The sequence below is a fragment of the Oreochromis niloticus genome, linkage group LG8 (assembly GCF_001858045.2).
Source record: "Oreochromis niloticus isolate F11D_XX linkage group LG8, O_niloticus_UMD_NMBU, whole genome shotgun sequence".
NCBI lineage: Eukaryota > Metazoa > Chordata > Actinopteri > Cichliformes > Cichlidae > Oreochromis > Oreochromis niloticus.
In genome coordinates this window covers 10,283,870-10,303,471 of record NC_031973.2, presented here as the reverse complement: position 1 = coordinate 10,303,471, position 19,602 = coordinate 10,283,870, and the positions used below count along the sequence as shown (strand labels likewise).

At 38.2% G+C, this 19,602-nt stretch overlaps 1 protein-coding gene across 5 annotated transcripts in view; it reads right to left on the bottom strand.

Moving 5' to 3' along the window:
- Positions 1–2,346: 2,346 nt before the first annotated feature.
- Positions 2,347–19,602, bottom strand: part of LOC100707262 (melanopsin-A) — a 62,411-nt gene continuing 45,155 nt past the window's right edge. For 4 of the 5 annotated variants that reach the window (XM_013269416.2, XM_005471435.2, XM_005471434.4 and 1 more), the window contains 4 exons: positions 18,438–18,609; positions 18,154–18,342; positions 12,528–12,599; positions 2,347–5,451 (listed from right to left, as the gene is read on the bottom strand). In XM_013269416.2, coding sequence (XP_013124870.1) covers positions 5,251–5,451; positions 12,528–12,599; positions 18,154–18,342; positions 18,438–18,609 — 634 coding nt within the window. In that variant the 3' untranslated portion in view covers positions 2,347–5,250. The remainder of the gene's footprint in view (positions 5,452–12,527; positions 12,600–18,153; positions 18,343–18,437; positions 18,610–19,602) is intronic. The other variant, XM_003441754.5, reaches the window with a different exon arrangement.

Genomic DNA, 19,602 nt, shown 5'->3' with positions numbered 1-19,602 from the left:
TATCATAAATGGTCTAAATTTATGACCAAAGACATGCAGTTAGTGGGGTTAGGTTAATTTGTGTTTCCAACTTGCCCATAGGTGTGAATGGTTGTTGGTCTCTCTGTGTCAGCCCTGTGACAGACTGGGGACCTGCCCAAGTTTTACCCTGCCTCTCGCCCTATGGTAGCTGGTATAAGCGCCAGACCGCCTGCAACCCTGATAAGGACAACCAGAAGAGTATGCATGCATGCATGGATGGATGGATGGATGGATGCATGGATGGATGCATGGATGGATGCCCTCAATGGGCATGGAAGAGACACTAGAGTTTAAGTATACTTATCTCAGAATAAAGCTGAATATACTGGGAAAAAAGCTTTTTTCTTCTTTTGCAGCATTTATATATAAAAAAAATTAAAGTGAGCTGAACACACACTTTTTTTTCCTAGTGGAACGGTTCTCAGTGCCCACTGTTGTTATAAATGTACTTTTATTCATTTTGTTTTCAGAGTAGTTAACATCGAAAGTGTTTTTGTAATGTTGTAAAGTGTTGTTGGCTGTGCAGTGTGTCTTAAATGCCACTAGAGAATGTTCTTGTATTTGGAATGGGTGAATGGGATTGGATAGTTTGTCATGCAAATGTGTGCGCATTTATGTATTCTATTATTTTCTTGATGTGCATGAGCTTCAAATACACTTGTTACTGTATAATTAGGGCTTATCTATGGTGTGATGAATCCTATGCATGTGTCAGCAATAAAAAAACTGACTAAGAATGTCTCAGAGGCATGTGAAACACATACTCACATGAGTGCGAACACTTTTCGGACATTACTTTCGTGCAATCGTGTCATGCATGAGCAGAGATGTCATTGAAGCTCATTTGTTCTGTTTATTTCTCTTACCACTCTACCACTCGTGCACAACAGCTTACAGACACACACTGAGGGGCACCATTAAGAGACACCTGAGAGATGCAACACAGAAGAGATTCTGGACAAACTGGACAGAATTAAGTCTTTAAGTGGAGTCAGTGGGTGGGGATACAGGGCAGATGATTTTGTGGTGTGGTCTGGATGGAATAATCTGCTTCTGAATGTCGAAACGATCAGAGAGGCGATGATCAAGAATGAAACTAGACGGCTAAGCAAGCCGTGTCTATGCTGGGACAGAATGATTATATGTTGGAGGAGTACAAGTATCCCAGTGTGCTCAGTGACAACAGGCTGAACTGGATGACCAACACAGAGGCTGTATACCAGACGGGATGAGCAGGCTCTGTTTACTAAGGAAGCAGAGATCCTTCAATATGTCCAGAAAATGATGGAGATTTTCCGTCAGTCTGTTGTGGTGAGTGCAGTTTACTTTGCTGCAGTCTGCTGGGAGAGCAGAACTGGAGCTGGTGATGCCAACAGACTTAATAAACTGATCAGGATTAGCAGTGATTGGCTGGACAATGGACACTTTTGAAGCTGCGGTGCAGAAGAGGTCACGGAGCAAACTGTTGTCCACCATGCATAATCTTGACCACCCACTGCACCACCTAGTGGACAGGCAACAGAGCACCTTTATAACACCACTTCCTGTTCTGGTATCTGTCCACAGGGAGATCTCCGGAACTCTTTTAACCCACATTTTATCATTAATTTCACTTAACATAAGAATTTCGCAAACATATGATATATAAAGTATTCATCATCGTCATTGTCATCTTATGTTGACTTAAGTAATGTGTTTAAAGACAACTGAAATTAAACTGAAAAAAGACAAACATGATTGTGGACATGAAGATAACTTACCACCTCTGCTTACAAAAAGAAATGCTGTGTCCCTGCCACAGTTCTGCAGGGACAGTTTGCATGTAGTCTTTCTCTGACATGTTGGACTAACTTGATGTATGCTGAGCCAATCCGGTTATCTGACAACACAATTTTCTGGCTGCTTCACCAGCTGGATGCCTTCCATTATTGAGGTTTGCCTAATAGCAGACTAAAATACTGGTCAGCCAGACACTGATGGACAGATGCATTATTACAGACCAGACTGTGCATAATGATTATAGTGAAGATCTGCATAACTAAATCATTATAGTGCTGCACATGGGCATATTAATGCATGTGAAATACCTTTAATATCTTACAAACTTTTTGCCTGTTGAGACCAAGAAAGAGCATTTACGACTGAAGCTGATAGTAGTTTTTAAAACTGAATAAAACCATCTGACACTTGGAGATTTAACAAACCGAACAAAATCACTTCAGCACTTGGTAATGGCAATTTTTAAGAGCACATGGTTTACATTAAGAGTTAAGAGATATCCTAATTTCACACAAGTTTAAAGATCACAAAACTGACCTCCCAGAATTTAGCGATATATTTTATTTAGAAAAATAAATAAAAACAACACAAAACATTTTGTACAAAGAAAACAAAATTACCTTCACTTCATCAAAGCAGATTTTAAAGTCAACATATTTATAATATTTACATTTGTCATGTCATAATATTTCAAATATGCATTTTTTTATACATTCATTAAAATATACTACAAGACAAATGAGCAATAATGAAAACAGATTTTAAAAAGTGTTGTATTTTTAGCTAAGATTTGAATCCGCAATACATTATTTGACAGAAATGACATCAAGAGTTAGATTTTATGCTGAGGCATGAAGAAAAAGGTTTTTACAATCATAGTCAATGATGCAGCAATCTGAGGACTCTTGAAGGACCTGCACACGTACGGAGGTGGACAAACAGTGTTGTATTTGTTCAAGCTGATTATGAGATAACAGAACTAAACATGTTTAGGGGGAAAAAAATCATTTAATAAACTGTCACCTGTACATCTAGATGTTAAATTATGGCATCTGGAGGGATGCAAAATACCCTAGGACATCCAGTACACATACAAACATGCTCATACTGTGTTGTTGGGTGACCTTCTGTTGTGTTGTAACCCATTTGTGTCCTGCTGAGTATGATCTGTATTGCTTGATGTCACCATGAATGGAAAAATCAATGACAAAGGGACTCTTCTCTTCTGTCCTGTTACATGTGTTCATATGTGTGTCTGATTGCCAAGTCCAGAAACATGTCAAATTAAAGTTTTGTTAGTTGTTTTTTAATGTTAAGGCAGATAAAGATGGAATCAGTGGTACAAATCCAGCAGGTGCATTTTAATTTGTTTTTTAATTAATTGGTTTCTAATTTAATCCTTCCAAGGCCATGTCCTTGTGTGCAATCAGATGGATTCCTGCACTCCTGCTACATTCTGTCCCCAGAAATCAAATTTTGACAGCCTGGATCAACAGACGTCAAATTCTGTGCAAAACTAAACTAGCTATCATGTGGAGAAGGTTGGCATTTATATAGTGCTTTTTAAGTTTTACTAACCACTCAAAGCTCTTTACACTACAAGCTACATTCAACTTTTCACACTTATTTATAAAACACTTTATTCAGTGTCCTTCAGCACTGAATCCATCCTTAAAAGCATGTCTTTAAAACCCCCCACAGTGGCAGGGAGAACATGCAAACTCCAGACAGAACGTAACCAGATGCTGTGGAGATTTGAACCCTAGGATGTTAATGAGGATTTCTACTGAAAGATCCTGAGCTGTCTAAAGTTTGACATTTCTAGCTGCAGTGCTTGTACATAGCACACCGAAACACTCTGGCAGTCTCTGGTTGGTTGTACACCCCCAATGACTTTGTGGTTACTAGCAATTGTTAGGTAAAATAAATTGTAAAGAGGCTGTTGCAGGAAAAACCTCCTTGGGGCTGCTTTGATAACTGGAAGGTGCTGATTTGCCTCCAAACACTTGCTAACTAACAACCATGTGGCAGTGAACCTTGTAATGCAAACGGGTGACCACAGCAATCTGCTAGCAGTTCCTAGGAGATTTTCTTGCAGTACCATATATCTCTTTGCAACCAGTTTCACTTAACTGGTTGCAAAGTAGGTAGGTATTCTCTAACCTGGCAAATACTTGCCAAACAGTTGTTAGCCAGTTTCTCGACCTGAGGCCTAACTCAGCAGATTTGGCTTTTTCTGAACTTGTGTTGTTCAAAGTGAAATTTAATTTGAATAATAGAAGTGGTTAACTAGTTAGTGTGGGCATACAAAAAATGCATAGAGCAATCTAAAAGTAGCAGAAATGCTCAAAGCCATCCATAGGTGCTCAAGGGGGATGACCTTGAAGTGGAATATTGGTGGGTGTGGGCGAGGTTTTCGATTTTGATTAGTCACAAAAAATGCTTTAATCTTCATAGGTGAATTCCTAACTGTGGAGGACCTTTGTATATCTTTTTTTTACACTTTTTATTAAAGTTTCGTACTTTGTTCCCGTCATTCTGAAATTTCAGCAGGTTTCAACACGTAGAGCTTTTCAGCAAACACTGTGTGGGTACAGATGGAGCAGGAGCTGAACACTACAATTTTAACATGGCTTAAATACGTGTTGTTTCTGAGTGAGATCAGTAGTGCGGTCAGTTTTTCCACATAATCAGCAGTCATTTTATTCAGTCTTAATATACAAAATGTCTGGTCCATTATTTATACTAGATACATCATTTAGAGTACATTCTTTATTCGGCAAACACTATAAAAGAAAAACAAGAGCTCTGATTCTATTTTATTGTAGAAGCAGATTGGTTTGAAAACATGCTTTTCATTTGCATTAATAGGTTCTTAATTCAAAAGTAGGATTCTGACACTTTTCGGTAGCTAAGCATTAATATAAACACTATGCACAAAATAAAATCTCAACATTTTTTAAAACTTTCAGTTGTAACACCCCAGAATAAACTGATGACATCAGCAGCCATTCAACTTCTGTATGTAAAGATAAAGAATATTCACATTTCACTTTGAAATGGAAATAATTCAGAAAGAACATCTCCATTTATGGCAAATCTCACATAGTATGACCAGAAAGCATGTCCAGAAAGGTCAGGTGTGATCCAAGTGTGACTCCACCTTTCACATTTTGTGCTTAAGGCTAGTTTGCTTACAGTTGAGGTAAACAATCTCCAGCCGCCATGATATGTCAGAAATGACAAAATTCAAATGAGTGCAAACACATGCATAAATTTACTGGGCACACACGCACACATACTTGTACACTGCATGCATAAAAACAATGCTATGGTCCACAGTTATCATAACCTGCAAACAGCATGCTAGTAAGAAAAGTTCCCATTTGGGGAGAAATACTGAAGCATACATACGCACACTTTCACACGCTTTCACTTCTCTCCCGCTGTTCATGGTAAAGCTGTTGTCTCCAGCATGGCTATGTCAAGGGTCTCCTTGGCAACTGGGCTGTGACTTTTGGTCAATTTGAAGTTGCCATGGTAACCTGGGGGACTGTGCAATATTGACGGGCTGGATATGGAGGTGACGATGACAGACGATGTGGTCTTGCACACAGTCCTTGGCCCTGACTCCCTCATAACATTGTCCAGCTGTGCAGACAGAGAGCGAAAGACAGGAAGAGGTGTTCAGGTGTTCACGTATTATCATTTCCATTGTCAGTCAGTGGTTGGAAATTTGAATAAAGGAATGAAACAGAGAGTTAGTAGTTAAGAGCTCAGCTCTTAACAGCTCTTTTCCACTTAATCTGCTAGAGCAACACAGCTGATCAAAGGAATTGATTAGATAGATTGATGAATGGCTTTCCGACAGAGCCCTTAATGAAGTTTGATAGTTTAACTTGGTCAACCTCACGAAATCAATAGTTCTTCTCTAGAGGGACAAAGTACTGTAGCTGAGTATATTTAAGTATAATTGTGCTTTTGTATAGGAAGTGCACACTATTACTAAAAAGAAATCAATGGGATAATTTTGTAATGTTAAAGATGGCAGTTGTCTTGTTCCTGTTCCAAGCAATAGCCGGACCAGGAGCACAATAGAGGTTCAGAGCAGTTATAGCTCTTAATTTGATTAGATTTTTTGATTCATTGTAGTTGCACACCATAAGTGGGGGAAACAATGTTTCAATCCTGTGTGTGTACTGTAGATACTGCAGAATTGACAATTGAGTAGACCTGTATGGACTTGTTTTTTTATTCAGTATTATCTGAAGAGCACAGTGGGGCTCATAAACTCATCAGGAAAGTAAAATCAGAAAATAGAGCAGTTTACCCACATGGGCACACGGGCATATTCACACACTAAAGGTACTTATGGAGTCCCACAGGGTTCTGTGCGAGGATCAGTTCTGTTTGCATTCTAAATGCTTATCTTAGGCAGTGTCATTCAAAGGCATTACAATGCAGATGTAACCCAGCTTTATCTATCCGTGAACCCAGAATACACACACTAATTAGTTAAACTGTTTCAGAGACCTCTAATGACCTCAAATTTCCTGCTTCTAAATTCAGATAAAACTAAGGTTATTGCACTTGGCCCTAAAAAACTTAGAGATATCATGTCTAATCAGATACTTGTTCTGGATGGCATTACCTTGGGCTCCAGTAACATTGCAAGGAATCGTTATTTTTGACCAGTATGTAGGACTGGTGTCTTGAATTTGTAGAATATCTCTAACATGAGACATCCTGTCTTAGAGTGATACTGAAAAACTAGTTCATGCATTTGCTTCTGCTAGGCTGGACTACTGTAATCCGTTATTATCCGGCTGTGCTGAAAAACTCCCTGAAAAGCCTTCAGTTGATCGAAAATGCTGCAGCAAGAGTACTGACAGGGACTAGAAAGAGCGAGGTAATTTCACCCACATTGTCTTGTCTTCACTGACAACCTGTTACATCCAGAATGTATTTTAAAATCCTTCTCCTCATATAAAAGGTCTTGAATAATCAGGCTTCATCTTATCTTAAATCACAATACCCCAATGGAGCACTTTGCTCCCAGACTACTAGCCTTTTTGTGATTCCTAGGGCATTTAAAAGTAGAACAGGAGGCATAGCCTTCAGCTTTCAGTTCACGCTTTGGATTCAGGATACAAAAAGCCTCTCTGCTTTTAAGATTAGTTTTAAAACTTTGATTTTTGATAGAGCTTATAGTTAGAACTGGATCAGGTAACCCTTAATCTTCTTTCAGTTATGCTGCATTAGGCTTTGGCTGCTGGGAGCTTCCCATGATGCACGGAGTGTTTCTTCTTCATCTAATTTTTTTTCCCTATCTGTTTATAGCCCTCTGTGCATTTCCACAGCATGTCTTTTGTTCTGTCTTCCTCTCCTCACCCCTAAACGGGTCATGGCAGATTGTTGCCCTTCCCTGAGCCTGCTGGAGGTTTCTTACTTTTAAATTGAGTTTTTCTGGTCTTGACATTTAGAGCTTTGCATGGACTGACGCCACCCTACATCCCTGATCTGCTACAGCCCTATGTCCCTAGCAGGTCCCTGAGGTCATCTGATCAGGGCTTACTTGCTATAAAACAGACTAAGATGAGAACTAAGGGTGACAGAGCTTTTGCCACTGTGGCCCCGAGACTGTGGAACTCTCTCCCTCATACATTACGAACTGTGGACTCGGTAGTTGTTTTTAAAAAACAACTCAAAACTCACCTTTTTAAAACTGTTTTTGGTTAAATTTCTGCCTGTTTTATATTGTCTGTTTTACCCTTTTATTATTTGTTATCTTATGTGCAGCACTTTGTGATTCCGTCTAGAAAGGTGCTATATTGTTCTTTTTATTGATTTATTGTTCTTATTCTGCCATTGTTTTACTAAGTGTTTTATCCCATTGTAAAGTGTCCTTGGGTGACTTGAAAAGCGCTCATAAATCAAATTTATTATTATTATTATTATTATTATTATTATTATTATTATTATTATATAAATAAAAATGTATTTATTTTATTTATTTATTTATTTCCCACTGTCACCAAATGCTTTAGCATAGGGGTTCGTTTGATTCTTAGGAGTTTCTCAGTATTATTGTAGGGTCTTTGCCTTACAATATAAAGAGCCTTGAGGTAAATGAATTGAATTGAGTATTTATATTCCTCATAGTAGTAGTATTTCTTTTCTTTTTTCACTTTCTCTAGGCTTACTGTTTCCATAAAATTTGGTAATGGTTCTCTATTAAACAGATATAAAATTAGCAGGATTTTGGAGGAACAAGTCACTCTATTCTTACTTTCCCTTTGATAGAATAGATATGATTCAGTGGAAAAAAAGTTGTTACATTGTCCAAATGCAGTATAAATGCCAACGGGTTCCTTACTTTTGACCAAATAGCTGTACTGGACACCTACAACATGAGAAAGGGCTGGCTAAATACTCTCAAATTACACTACATCTACCCAGTAAATCATTTTATACATTTAACATTAACATTAACATTAACTTTAAGTTGTAATGCCATTCAAATGTCTCTGTGAAAGTAATTCTGTAACTTGTTCAAACTCAGGTTGTTCTTGGCAATATTTTTTCATCTTCATCTTTGTGAACTACAAGTGCTAATAATATGAAAATACGAGTTATTTTTATATTATATTCTAATTATAGTTTTGGGTGTGGATAGTAAGAGAAAGGTTGACAAGGTTTGATTAATAAAGCAGTGTCAGAGCAGCAGGAAATGAATTAACCATGAATGGACAGAAAGCACGGCTAATTAGATCACGTAGACTCGGCAAAAGAAAACATTTCTAAAGATATTTGCCAATCATTTTAAATTACTGTCCTCTTATTTTAAGTTATTGGCCTATTAAGCTACACAGTCAGCCTTTTAAAATAAACCTAAAGAACAAAAGAGTGCATACAATTGGACTGATAGAAAATATCATGTAAATGTTAAAGTGGTGACAAAAAATCAAACTATTGCCAACGAACCTTCTTCTCTGTACATATTTCAACTCATCAAAGCAGGAAAAACACAAGCGGTGCTATGTTAATGATAACACTCTTCCATTAAGTCGGACTCTCATCAGGGAACCACTATGTACCATTACCATCCCCTTGATTTAGCTCACCTAAATGGAATACAGCCATCATTAACGGCATTATTATCCCTGCGGTTTTCCTCCTTTTCCATATAATTTACAAACATGTGCTGTGAAAAAATACCCTAGTCTATATCATGCCTGTGTAAGCCAGCCCTAATGCAATTTTCTAATGCATAGATCTCTGTTAAAATATTAAAATATATTAAAAAATGCCCAAACACAGCAAACTCCAATAATTTGCAGTCATTGGAAAGAAAGGTAGCCCTGTTTTACGTACACTAAATGTCACTCCTTTTAAGTAACCCAAAACTAATTATTTCATTGCTGCACAGTTATGCAGAAGTTAGCAACGTTTCCTTTTCATCGCAGTGGGGTTTGAACCTCCAGCTGGGTTAAAGATTTCCTGTGTTCTCTGCCAAGCAGGAGGTTGCACATCCACCTGTACCTGAGTGGGTTTTCTCCCACAAACCAAAGACGTGGATGTTAGGTAACTTGTTGATGTCTCTCTGATAGACTGACGTACTGTTTTCCTCCTCTTACCAGCGTCAGCTCCAGCCTCGGCTCCAGCCTCAGTTTGACACAAGCTGGATAAGGGATCGATGGATGGACCATTAGATTTATTTTGGTGATCAGATGACCATGAGCTTAACATAACACAGTCATCCACAATCTTTGTGCCAATATATGCCATTTGCTTTCAGCTAGTCTACACTGTAAATACAGTGAAATTAGGACACAACTGCCCCTCTGCATTGTTAACTGAAACACTGGCCAAGATTTATTTTTTCAAAGCCTGATTCAAAGATTTCCGATGCCTGGATTTCAGTGAATAGACCATTCATTCTCATTACAAAATGAGCTGTGGTTAATGGAAATAGACTGACATACTGACCAGTCAGATGTCTTTGGAGTGCAATGCACATTTACCCACACAGCACTTTGGTCTACCCACTTGATCTACCTTACATCCATAGCCAATTTAGAATCACCAATTAACCTAACTGACCAAACCACTAAAAAAGCCCTAGCCAGCCAGGAAATTACTAGAACCTTCTAGATGTAAAGACACAGCCCAAGAGAGAAACTGAAATTGGAGGCGGAGCGATACCCCCTAATTAGCCAGTGAGCTTTTCACTTTAAGGAACCTTAATAACCTTTGTTGTAAACAGTAAATGAACTGGTTCTTATATTGCACTTTGCTACTCTGTTCTCAAAGCAAACTCAAAGCACTTTAGAGTAGCCTCATAATTGTTTCTATCGGCCACTTTCACACACAGATGCTGATCAACAGCTCAGAGTTCAGCATCTTGCCCAAGCATACTTAAGCATGCACACTGAACGAACTGGAGCAGGGATCGAACCACCAACCTTCTGATTAGTAGATCATCTCCTGAGTTACAGCCACCCCACTTGTGACAAGTGTACAGTGGCTACAGCAGGGAACACTACTGTAATAAACCATGTAGTCCATAGATGGCTGTTTTAGTATTATAGAGAGCCAAATGGTGTGCATGATGTGTCTCTTGTCCTCCCCCTCATTACTGAATAATTGGTCTAAATGGTGAAGGTTACTTGTTGAGAGGCCAGGCTAAAACAAGACGTGTTGTTGATTTTCTTAAAACCTTGAAAAAAATTTAATCAAACATATTGAGCATGAAGTGGCATCTCATTCAACAGCAGCGAACACTGGAAACTCCTTGAATTAGGTTAAGTTGCACATAGACATGAGGGATGAGTAATCTCATTACTGGCACTGGCAGGGATGTCATTTCATGTTTTTATCTGTGTATATTTATGCATTCAAGCAATGTTAAGTCAAATACAGTTATGCTAAAGTAACTTAATATGAACAAAAATATACATCTGCTGCAACAAATCTATTCAGCCCCACGATGAAAAAGAAACTTTAAAACCATTACTTCTTCTGTAGGAAATAGGAAAGTAAGTGTCAGTCAGGTACTGTTAATCAGTTGTACACAACTAATTGATCATCAATGTGAACACCTCTATAACAGCTGAAGTTTTAGCAGTTTGCATGTCTGGAACATTCAGACCAGTGGATATGCAATTCAATGCTCAGAGAAAGATCATCTCTGACTCTACAGACATCATCAGCATGTAAAATGTTCAGGTTCATGACAGTACAATTAGAAAGACTGAAAAAGTATGTCTTGTTTGGAAGAACTGCCAAAACTATGTCTTTTCTCTAGAAAGAAGGCAGCACAGCTTAGGTCAGCTTAGATGTTTTTGAGCAATGTTCTTTGCACAGATGAGACCAAAGTGGACGTGTTTAACCAAAATGCACAGCGCCACGTTTGGCAAAACCCAAACACGGCATATCAGCAATAACACCTCATACCAACTGTTATGCACGGTACAGAAGGAGTTGTCTTGTTTTACAGCCACAGGATTTGAGCACCTTGCAGTCATTGAGTCAACCACAAACTCCTCTGCATACCAAAGCATATCAAATGGAAGTCCATCTCTCTGACAGCTAAAGCTTGGCCCAATCAAAGTCCAGACCTTAAAACGATTGAAATGTTGTGGCAGGACATTAAGAGAGCTGTGGATGAATGCCCACAAACCTCAATGAACTAAAGCAATGCTGGAAAGAAGAGGGGGCCAAAATTCCTCCACAACAATGTGAAAAACCGAATACCTAATACAAAATCATTACTTCAAGTTATTGCTGCTAATGGTGATTGCACCGGCTACTGAATCATGTAGTGAAAAGTTTACAAACAGACAAAAGAAAACTGTACATTTACTAATCACTGTACTGAACTGCTGAATGCCAGTCTGACAGATCACCAGACCATCACAGGAACAACATAGAGGCTACTAATTCACATTCAAATCCATACCTACAGCCTAGAACCTCAATTAACCTAACATGGGGATAAACGATCCAGGCACAGGGGAACATGCAGCACTGTTATGCATTTTCTGCTCATAAATACTTGTGCTTGTAACAACATACAGACTTAATCACATGAAAGCAACTGATGTGTTGACTGGATCCTTTTCCCATTGATAGCCACTGATCTAATCTGACATTAAATACAAACACAATAATGATTTTCAGGAGCACAAAAGAGTATGAAAGCAGCCCAAAGCCATAATACATAAAAACATCCTGACTGGGTCTTGTCCTTGTTGCAGCAACATGCAAAGCTAATGTGATGTAACAGAAAAGGAATCTTGTGATTTAGCAGAGTATGTATCAAGATGTTTCAATATAATGTGGAAAATGTTTTATTAAAAAGTGAAGATTTGCTGTTTTTTGTTATGTTTGCAGGAATCCACTGCCCTGAGAATGTGCTTCATACTGTAGTACTTGAGTTTGAAATTTGTGATAAACCAAATGAATAACTGGAACAAAACCACAATGAACGGAAGTACACATGCTAGAAAAAACAACATTAAAAAAATAAAGGTGAATTAATGATTGGTACTATATTATGTTCTTACAGTTAACCTGAGAGGATGGATAAAGAACATTTCTAGAAGCTGTTGGATCATGGAGGTCATATATGTATGTTTAATGTACACAGATACTATTTATTAGTAGAACAAAACTATAAACTACATGTGTGGCAAAAAGCAAAAGGGTGATCGGTGGATTCTTACAGAAGCTGGCAGATTGCTGGTTGGCTGCAGACTGATGTCCGACATGGAGATGCCTTCAGGTTCTGTCAGAGCCTGAAGAGTGTGCACATAAACACAGCCATTTATTATTAGTTATACTCACAACAGCTTTTGTGCTATTTGGGCCTTCAGGTAACTTTTACTGAATGCAGACCTGTCCCAAAAAAGGAGGAAAACATGAGGATCATTTCCTCTCAAATCAGCAAATTATTAAAATGTTTTCTGATTAAGCAGCTCCAATTTGCATAAAAAAGTTTTGAAGTCAGTCTAAAGATTGATATATAAAACCAGAATTTCAAATGTTCAAACCACTGGTAAATATTTTTTAAAAATGGTCAGACAAACCACTTTCAGACCACTTTTTTGCACATTGAAATTAAATAACACAAAAACGATCAGAGATAAATTCCTAAAATTTTCACTGGTCTTTCTTGCCATGAATATTGAATCAGGATCTGTAATTTGAGACAGATAGATAAAATAATCTACAAGTATTAGCTCATTCAAAAATGAACAAAAAGGCCAGCACTCCTACCATTTAACATATGTGTTAAACTCACTAAACTATTATTCTTATTTAGAATTTCTGAATATTTGTCTTTATAACATGTGAAAACGTTATATTTCACAACAATGCAAAAAAGAAACTCATAAAATATTTTCTTTTTTTTATTTTCAAGATTTCAAATCATTCAAATTTTCAGCTTCACCGTCTCTGATTTGCAAAGAAAAAAAAAAGGTCTAAAAGTTTGGACATATATAATGATTGCTATGAAATTTTAGCCTCATATATCATAGATGAAATACATGTCAAGATTATTTTAGGAGGCATGTCCAAGTGACTTCATGCCCTTTTTGCCCTTTGAAATCTGAATCTGTGTGTCATCGGAATGTCTCAAAAACTATTAAAAACCCTGAAATATTCAATGCTCTTTCTCACCATCAAAATTAATCCACATCTTCAATTTGAGCTGGATGCTCATGATGTCTCAGTAAAACAGCAGGTTGGCTAGCTCAATAGGAAAATGGAAACAGTTCAGTCTTTATACTTATCTGTTCAAAGCAGTCTTTTACTTAAATTTTATTATGTTGACTGATGCTAAGCTAAATAACAGGAGCTTGTTTAATTCAGTGCAGTTTAACAGAACCACAAACTACATCAACAAAAATGATCGTACAGTTAAAATGCCAGCCCTCTTAAACACTCTCATAAATTGAAATTGATGATGACTGTGTATATAGGAAACAGTCTCAGTGTATATGTCATGTAAACGTGTATACAAACTACTGACTAAAGATGGAGGTATTGGTCAGGGGCTTTCTTCCACTGCCAACAAGTGCAGTACTTTTAAACACGGGGCCACATCATGCAAACTGTGGATTAAGTCTGAAAGTCCCAGATTACCGGATTAGTGTTTGCACCCTCTGTATCAGAGTCCTCAGTGAACCTGACCTGCATGGCGGTTTGCCTGCATGTGTGTGTTTGCATCATGCATACATGTGGATTGCTTGTATTATTTTTTTTCCTGTGAACTAAGATGATTAGAGGGAGACGGAAATGCTCCATATACTGCATGTCCCACATAAAAAGACCTGTCGCTTTCACTGGCCTGTCAACAGCAGGAGGCTTTTTTTCTGTTCTTTATGAAACAAATAAAATATCTGGGCGACACTTGACACAAGAACGTGAGACGATATTGAGGAATGAATCAGAACAAGCTGTTAAATAATAAATTGTTGTTAATTAGCTTCTGAACATGTCAGAATTGAGAGCTTTATAATTTTCTTCCTACACCAGCCAATGAGCCATTAATTTCTAAATACCTAATCATTAGTTACTGTTCTTTTTTTTTAATAAAAAAAATGGTTTAAAATGGTTTATGAGTAAAAATAAAGATTTGCATGATGATTAACTTATATGGTGGTTTCAGTTGCAACACTGGGTAACAGAGGACAATGGAAGCTCTCAGTTTAAGGAGGTCTTGTGCATGTGAGTGGATTAAGGGTGATAATCATAAAAAGATCAGTTGGTTTCTGCCACTTAATTATCAAAAGCTAGAACAATCAGCGACAGCTGGTGTGAATGGCCTCCAGTACCAGAAACGATTACACACCTGATAACTTCTTTGTGCGCTGGGTTTCTTAGTTTGTGAACACTACCATGCAAAATTATCTGCTCATGTTCAAAGTTTATTGGACAAATTTTATGACGTAACGCTAACATCCCAAACAAGATATAAATGCAAATTAAACACGTGTGTGACGCTTGAAGGTGCTGATAAAGTGACTAAGTCGATAAAGCTTAAATTATAGATGTGATATGAATGAAAACTAATGCTGGGCTTATTTTTAAGATACTCGACAGCCAATTTCACTTGCTGCCAGCAACTTCTGTCATTTTTTATTGTAGGTCGCAGGCAGCTAAAAATGACAAACTGCCACTGCATGCTGTTCTCGACTAATAAAAGACAGAGAGAGAGGGAGAGAGAGAGCGAGAGAGAGAGAGAAAGAGGAGAAAGGCTTACAGAACTGTGATTGTCTGGTGGGGAGGCTCAGACATTTAGTATTTGAGGTCACATGTGGGTTAGCGCAAATAACTCATAAACTGTGGATTTTGAGCTGTCTGTCAGAGGATGTGTGAATGGCATTGTGAGGGCCAGTTTATGCTGTCTGTCCACATCAGAAATCAAAAGTGTTTATAGACGTTCTAGGCTGACATGTTCAAAGGCAGAGAGAAAGGCGGGGTTTTATAGAGAGGAGGAGATGCAATAGTTTTTGAAAATGGTAACAAAACCACATATTTGTAGATCATAGCTTCAGGGATCCATTCACAGTTCTGCAATCGTTCACGTGACAAAGGCATCAACATTTGACTCCTTTCATACCTGTCCACAGCTGGATTGTTCCCTAGATTCATTTACAGTATAAATCCAATATTATGACAGTACTATTATATTATGTTATTATATAATTATTATATTATATTATTATATAGTTATTATATTATGACAGTCTTCCCCCATGTACAAGAGAGATGGACATATACTAACAAATGAAGGGTGTGTTGAGAAGATAGAAGGGGTGCTTTGAGGATGGAGGAAAGATGCAGAGGATTAATAAGGAGGAAGTGGGAGCAACTGTGAAGAGGATGAAGAGTGGAAAAGGTGGTTGGTTGAGCGGGAAGTTGACTTTTTAACCAGATTGTTTGATCCTGGAGAGCGCAAGGATGCCTGTAGAACGGAGAAGAAATGTACCAGTGAGAATCTTCCAAAATAAAGGTGATATGACCAGAAGGGAAAGGATTAGAAATGGGTATGTCAGAGGAAGTTAGCGATGGTTTGGACATGTGCAGAGGAAGGATTGTGGATATACTGGGCAAATGATGTTGAAGATGGAGCTCTCCAGCAGCAGGGAAAGAGGAAGACCAAAGAGAAGATTCATGTATTTAGTAAAGGTAGGGTTAACAGGGATATGACAGGATGGAAGCAGCCAATAAATAAAAAGGAGAAGAAGAAGAAGAGGATGCTAGGCATGTTCCACTTCTTCAAACCATGCTGGTATAACTGAGTCGTGACCTGGCTATTTGCCTGTGTGCTTTTTTTTGGTGGTTGTTTATGCTCCTTGACAGTTTATGACTCACAAACAGATTGACTTACAGTATGTAACTATGACAACCACATGGATTGACCCACAGGTGACTTCCAGCCTTTGAATCAATAAATATATTGACGGAGGTTAAACTTTTGGATAAAACTTTCCTTTGACTTCTTTATGTGCACTAAACTGTGAGAGTTTATAGTCCATGCAACAGCCTATCAGTTAGAAATTTGCATGCACTGTAAACTCGTACAGCTGTTCATTTACTGAGTTTTGCAATTAAGTTGCATTTTGTGGGGTGCTAATTTAGCTCACTGGCTTGAACAAGCGACCCATATGCTGTAAGGCCCAGGTTTGAATCCGCTCCAATGACACCCACTGTTTATCTTCCCCTGTTCTCTATCCTCAGTGTCGCTGTCTTCTCCCTCACTGTCTAAAAAACATACTTTATGTGGGTTTATATTCACTTTCACTTGGTCCTTTACACCATATGTCCCTCAGTGGAGAAACTGTGAGTTACATTTTTGTCACTAATGATTGCAGACATCAATACATGCTGATCCCAACATGACACTCTTTTCTTCATTTTACTGTATTTCTGATGGCAGAGTTTATATGCAGGTTGATTTTAAAGTAGCTGTGATCACAATAAAGTTCCAGACATGAAGATTTCAGACTGAGACGGTTTGCAAATGTCAGCTTCAGAGAGTCATTTAAAAGCAATAGTAGTCCGTGAGGTGCTTGTTCTTCATGAAATTCTTTCTGTGACTTGAATTTGTTTTAAAAAGTCAAATGAGCTGTTCCCATAGGTAACCAGACTATATGAGTTATACTGAAATGCAAAGCCAAACCAGCAAGATCAGCATCATTTTCTGGCACCACAGTAACACAATTACACAGTCCCTGGTCACAACATTGAGGAGCCTGGATTTTAAGTGGACTCCAACAAATATGTGCTTATTAAGTTACATGCAATTAAAGATTGATTACATCGACAACGTCTTGAGTTTAACAGAGCTCCCAAACATCAGTTTAAGAGGATGTAGATCAGCTTTGATGGACAAACAAGAAGCAAAACCTTCCATCAAAAACATCATGAAACTATTATAAGAAATGATCACCTGAGTCCTATTTCACCCCTTCTTAACTCTATACTTCAGAAATATACTTAGAAATACCATATGGTGTAAAAATAAAACTTTGGGTTTACTATATAGTAAATATATTCTATGTGTGCTGTCAAAAAATTCAGCGACTCTGCCTATAGAAAGAAAAACACTTTATCTGTTTTAAATTTGAAAAAGTTATCACCTCCGATTCAAGACTACCAGCACAAGCTTAACCGCAATTTCACAGCAGACCTCAAATTTGCACAGAAAGTAAACTCGGTCCTTGTGAAACAACTTTTACATCAGAGTTCTGGTGATTAGAGCTGTGGGTCCAAACAGTTGTTTCAGTGAAAGAGTTTGTTACATCTTAACCAGTGACAGGGACATCCAATCACAAGCACGCACAGAAGCAGTTAAAATGTCATTCGAAGGGTTGTGTGCTATGAATTCATCTGCAAGGGAAAGACTGTCAGTGAAGAGTTTTACTGTAGCATGCTGAGGTGACTTAGAGGGAATATTCAATATAAAGTACCTCAACAGTGGTGTTGTGTCAGCCTGCCATTGTACACCCATTCAAAATGCATCAAAACTTCTTTCTACTTCTTTCAGGAACCAAACTTAAATTGTGATCACTCCCTGCCTTACTCCACAGATTTTACCTTGTGTAACTCTCTCTTCCCCAAAATAAACACAAGTTGAAGGCTTTTAATACACTGAAGGACACTGTGCAGGTGATCAGAAAGAGACTTCCACTTAGTGAACACTGAAAAGTTTTTTCAAAGTACACAAGGAGATCAGGATGAAGGGGAGACAAAGTTAATTAAAATCAAGTAAACTGGAATCATGGAACTTTTTGTCATGTTAGCAGCAATACCTTTACACAATCAGGCTGTTGTACTCACAGTGATTGGTGAGAGGTGACATATGGCTGGATCAGTGGCGTTGTGAGCAGAGGTTCTCTCGTACTCTGTGTTATACCCTCTCACCTTTGACCTCTGGCTAGCGTGACGCACCTGTTTGGCATCACTGGACAAGTGACGACTAACAGGAGTTCGAGAAGAGTAGTCTTCCTCCGTGTCTGAGAACTGGGCCTGAGATGGAAAAGGACTGAAATCAGCAACCCATATTTTAAACCTTTGTACAAGGACATAAAATACATAACATATTAAATATGAGCCACACTCACTGATTCACTCTCAGACTGGGAAGAGTTGTGAGTCCTGCTGGGGCCTTTGAACTCTGACTGGCTGGTGAGGGTTGATCGGCGGGTGGACTGGAAGCTGCTGCTGCTGAAACGGTCTCTGCCCTTCATGCACAGCAATACCCCGAGGTAAGGAACGTACCTGCTGATTGCTGACCTGAGTGAGACAGAGACATTTTCCAATCCATAATTGCATTTTTTTTTTTTAATTACATGATAGTGAAGTGTGAAACTGCATGACATCCTTACAAGCTGAGCTGAATTAGACAAATGTCAGCTTTTAATTAGGATGTTAAAAAGTTACCAAGATGAGAATACCGAAAAAAGTCAAGTAGTCACGAGGCTTAGCTCCTTATAGTTTGGTAAATGGTAAATGAACTAGATATATATACAGTATAGCGCTTTTCTACTCTATACAAGTTTGATTAATGCTGTGCATTTAAGGGGTTGTGGTACAACTACTAAGACTGCCCATGTTGTCACTGCATTAGTCAGTATTAGTCAGCACATTATTTTTTCCTTTATTTCAGTGTACTGCTCTTTCACTGCTATTTAATTATTGCCTTACTAATGCATTTACTACTATTCAGTTTCTAGATGCATCTGTGATTCTTGTAACAACACAAAACAAAACCAAATAAGCTATTTTCAGCCTTATTCACTCGGGGTTGGGGGGTTGGGTAGGGTTGTTACAGCGGGTAGCTTGGCATGTTTGATGTGGCAGAGGTTTCACCTGGGATTCTCTTCCTGATAAAACCTAAAAGGGATTTTTGTCTCCTGCTGGAACCTTTTGATTGTTAAGCGAATGTGCCAACTACTACACAAAAGCAGGATCAAACAATAAACAGTAGTAATAAATTAATGATAATAAATTATAAAGTAGGTTGAGGCTGATGTTCACCTAGCACTTTGTAATGTCTTTAAAATTGGCTCCATCGCCAAGGTGCAGAATGAATCCCCATGTGAGGATTAGCTTTAAACTAATAATTTGATAAGGAGCAAAGTTATCATAAAATGGACATGGTGAGTACTTTAAGGGAAAACAGGATCATAGTGTCTGCTCAGATCAAGTTTGCTTATACTTACACTCACTAGTGCGTAGGCGTGTTCATGGTAAGTATGGCAACAACTTTAGGGGCAGCTGTAAATC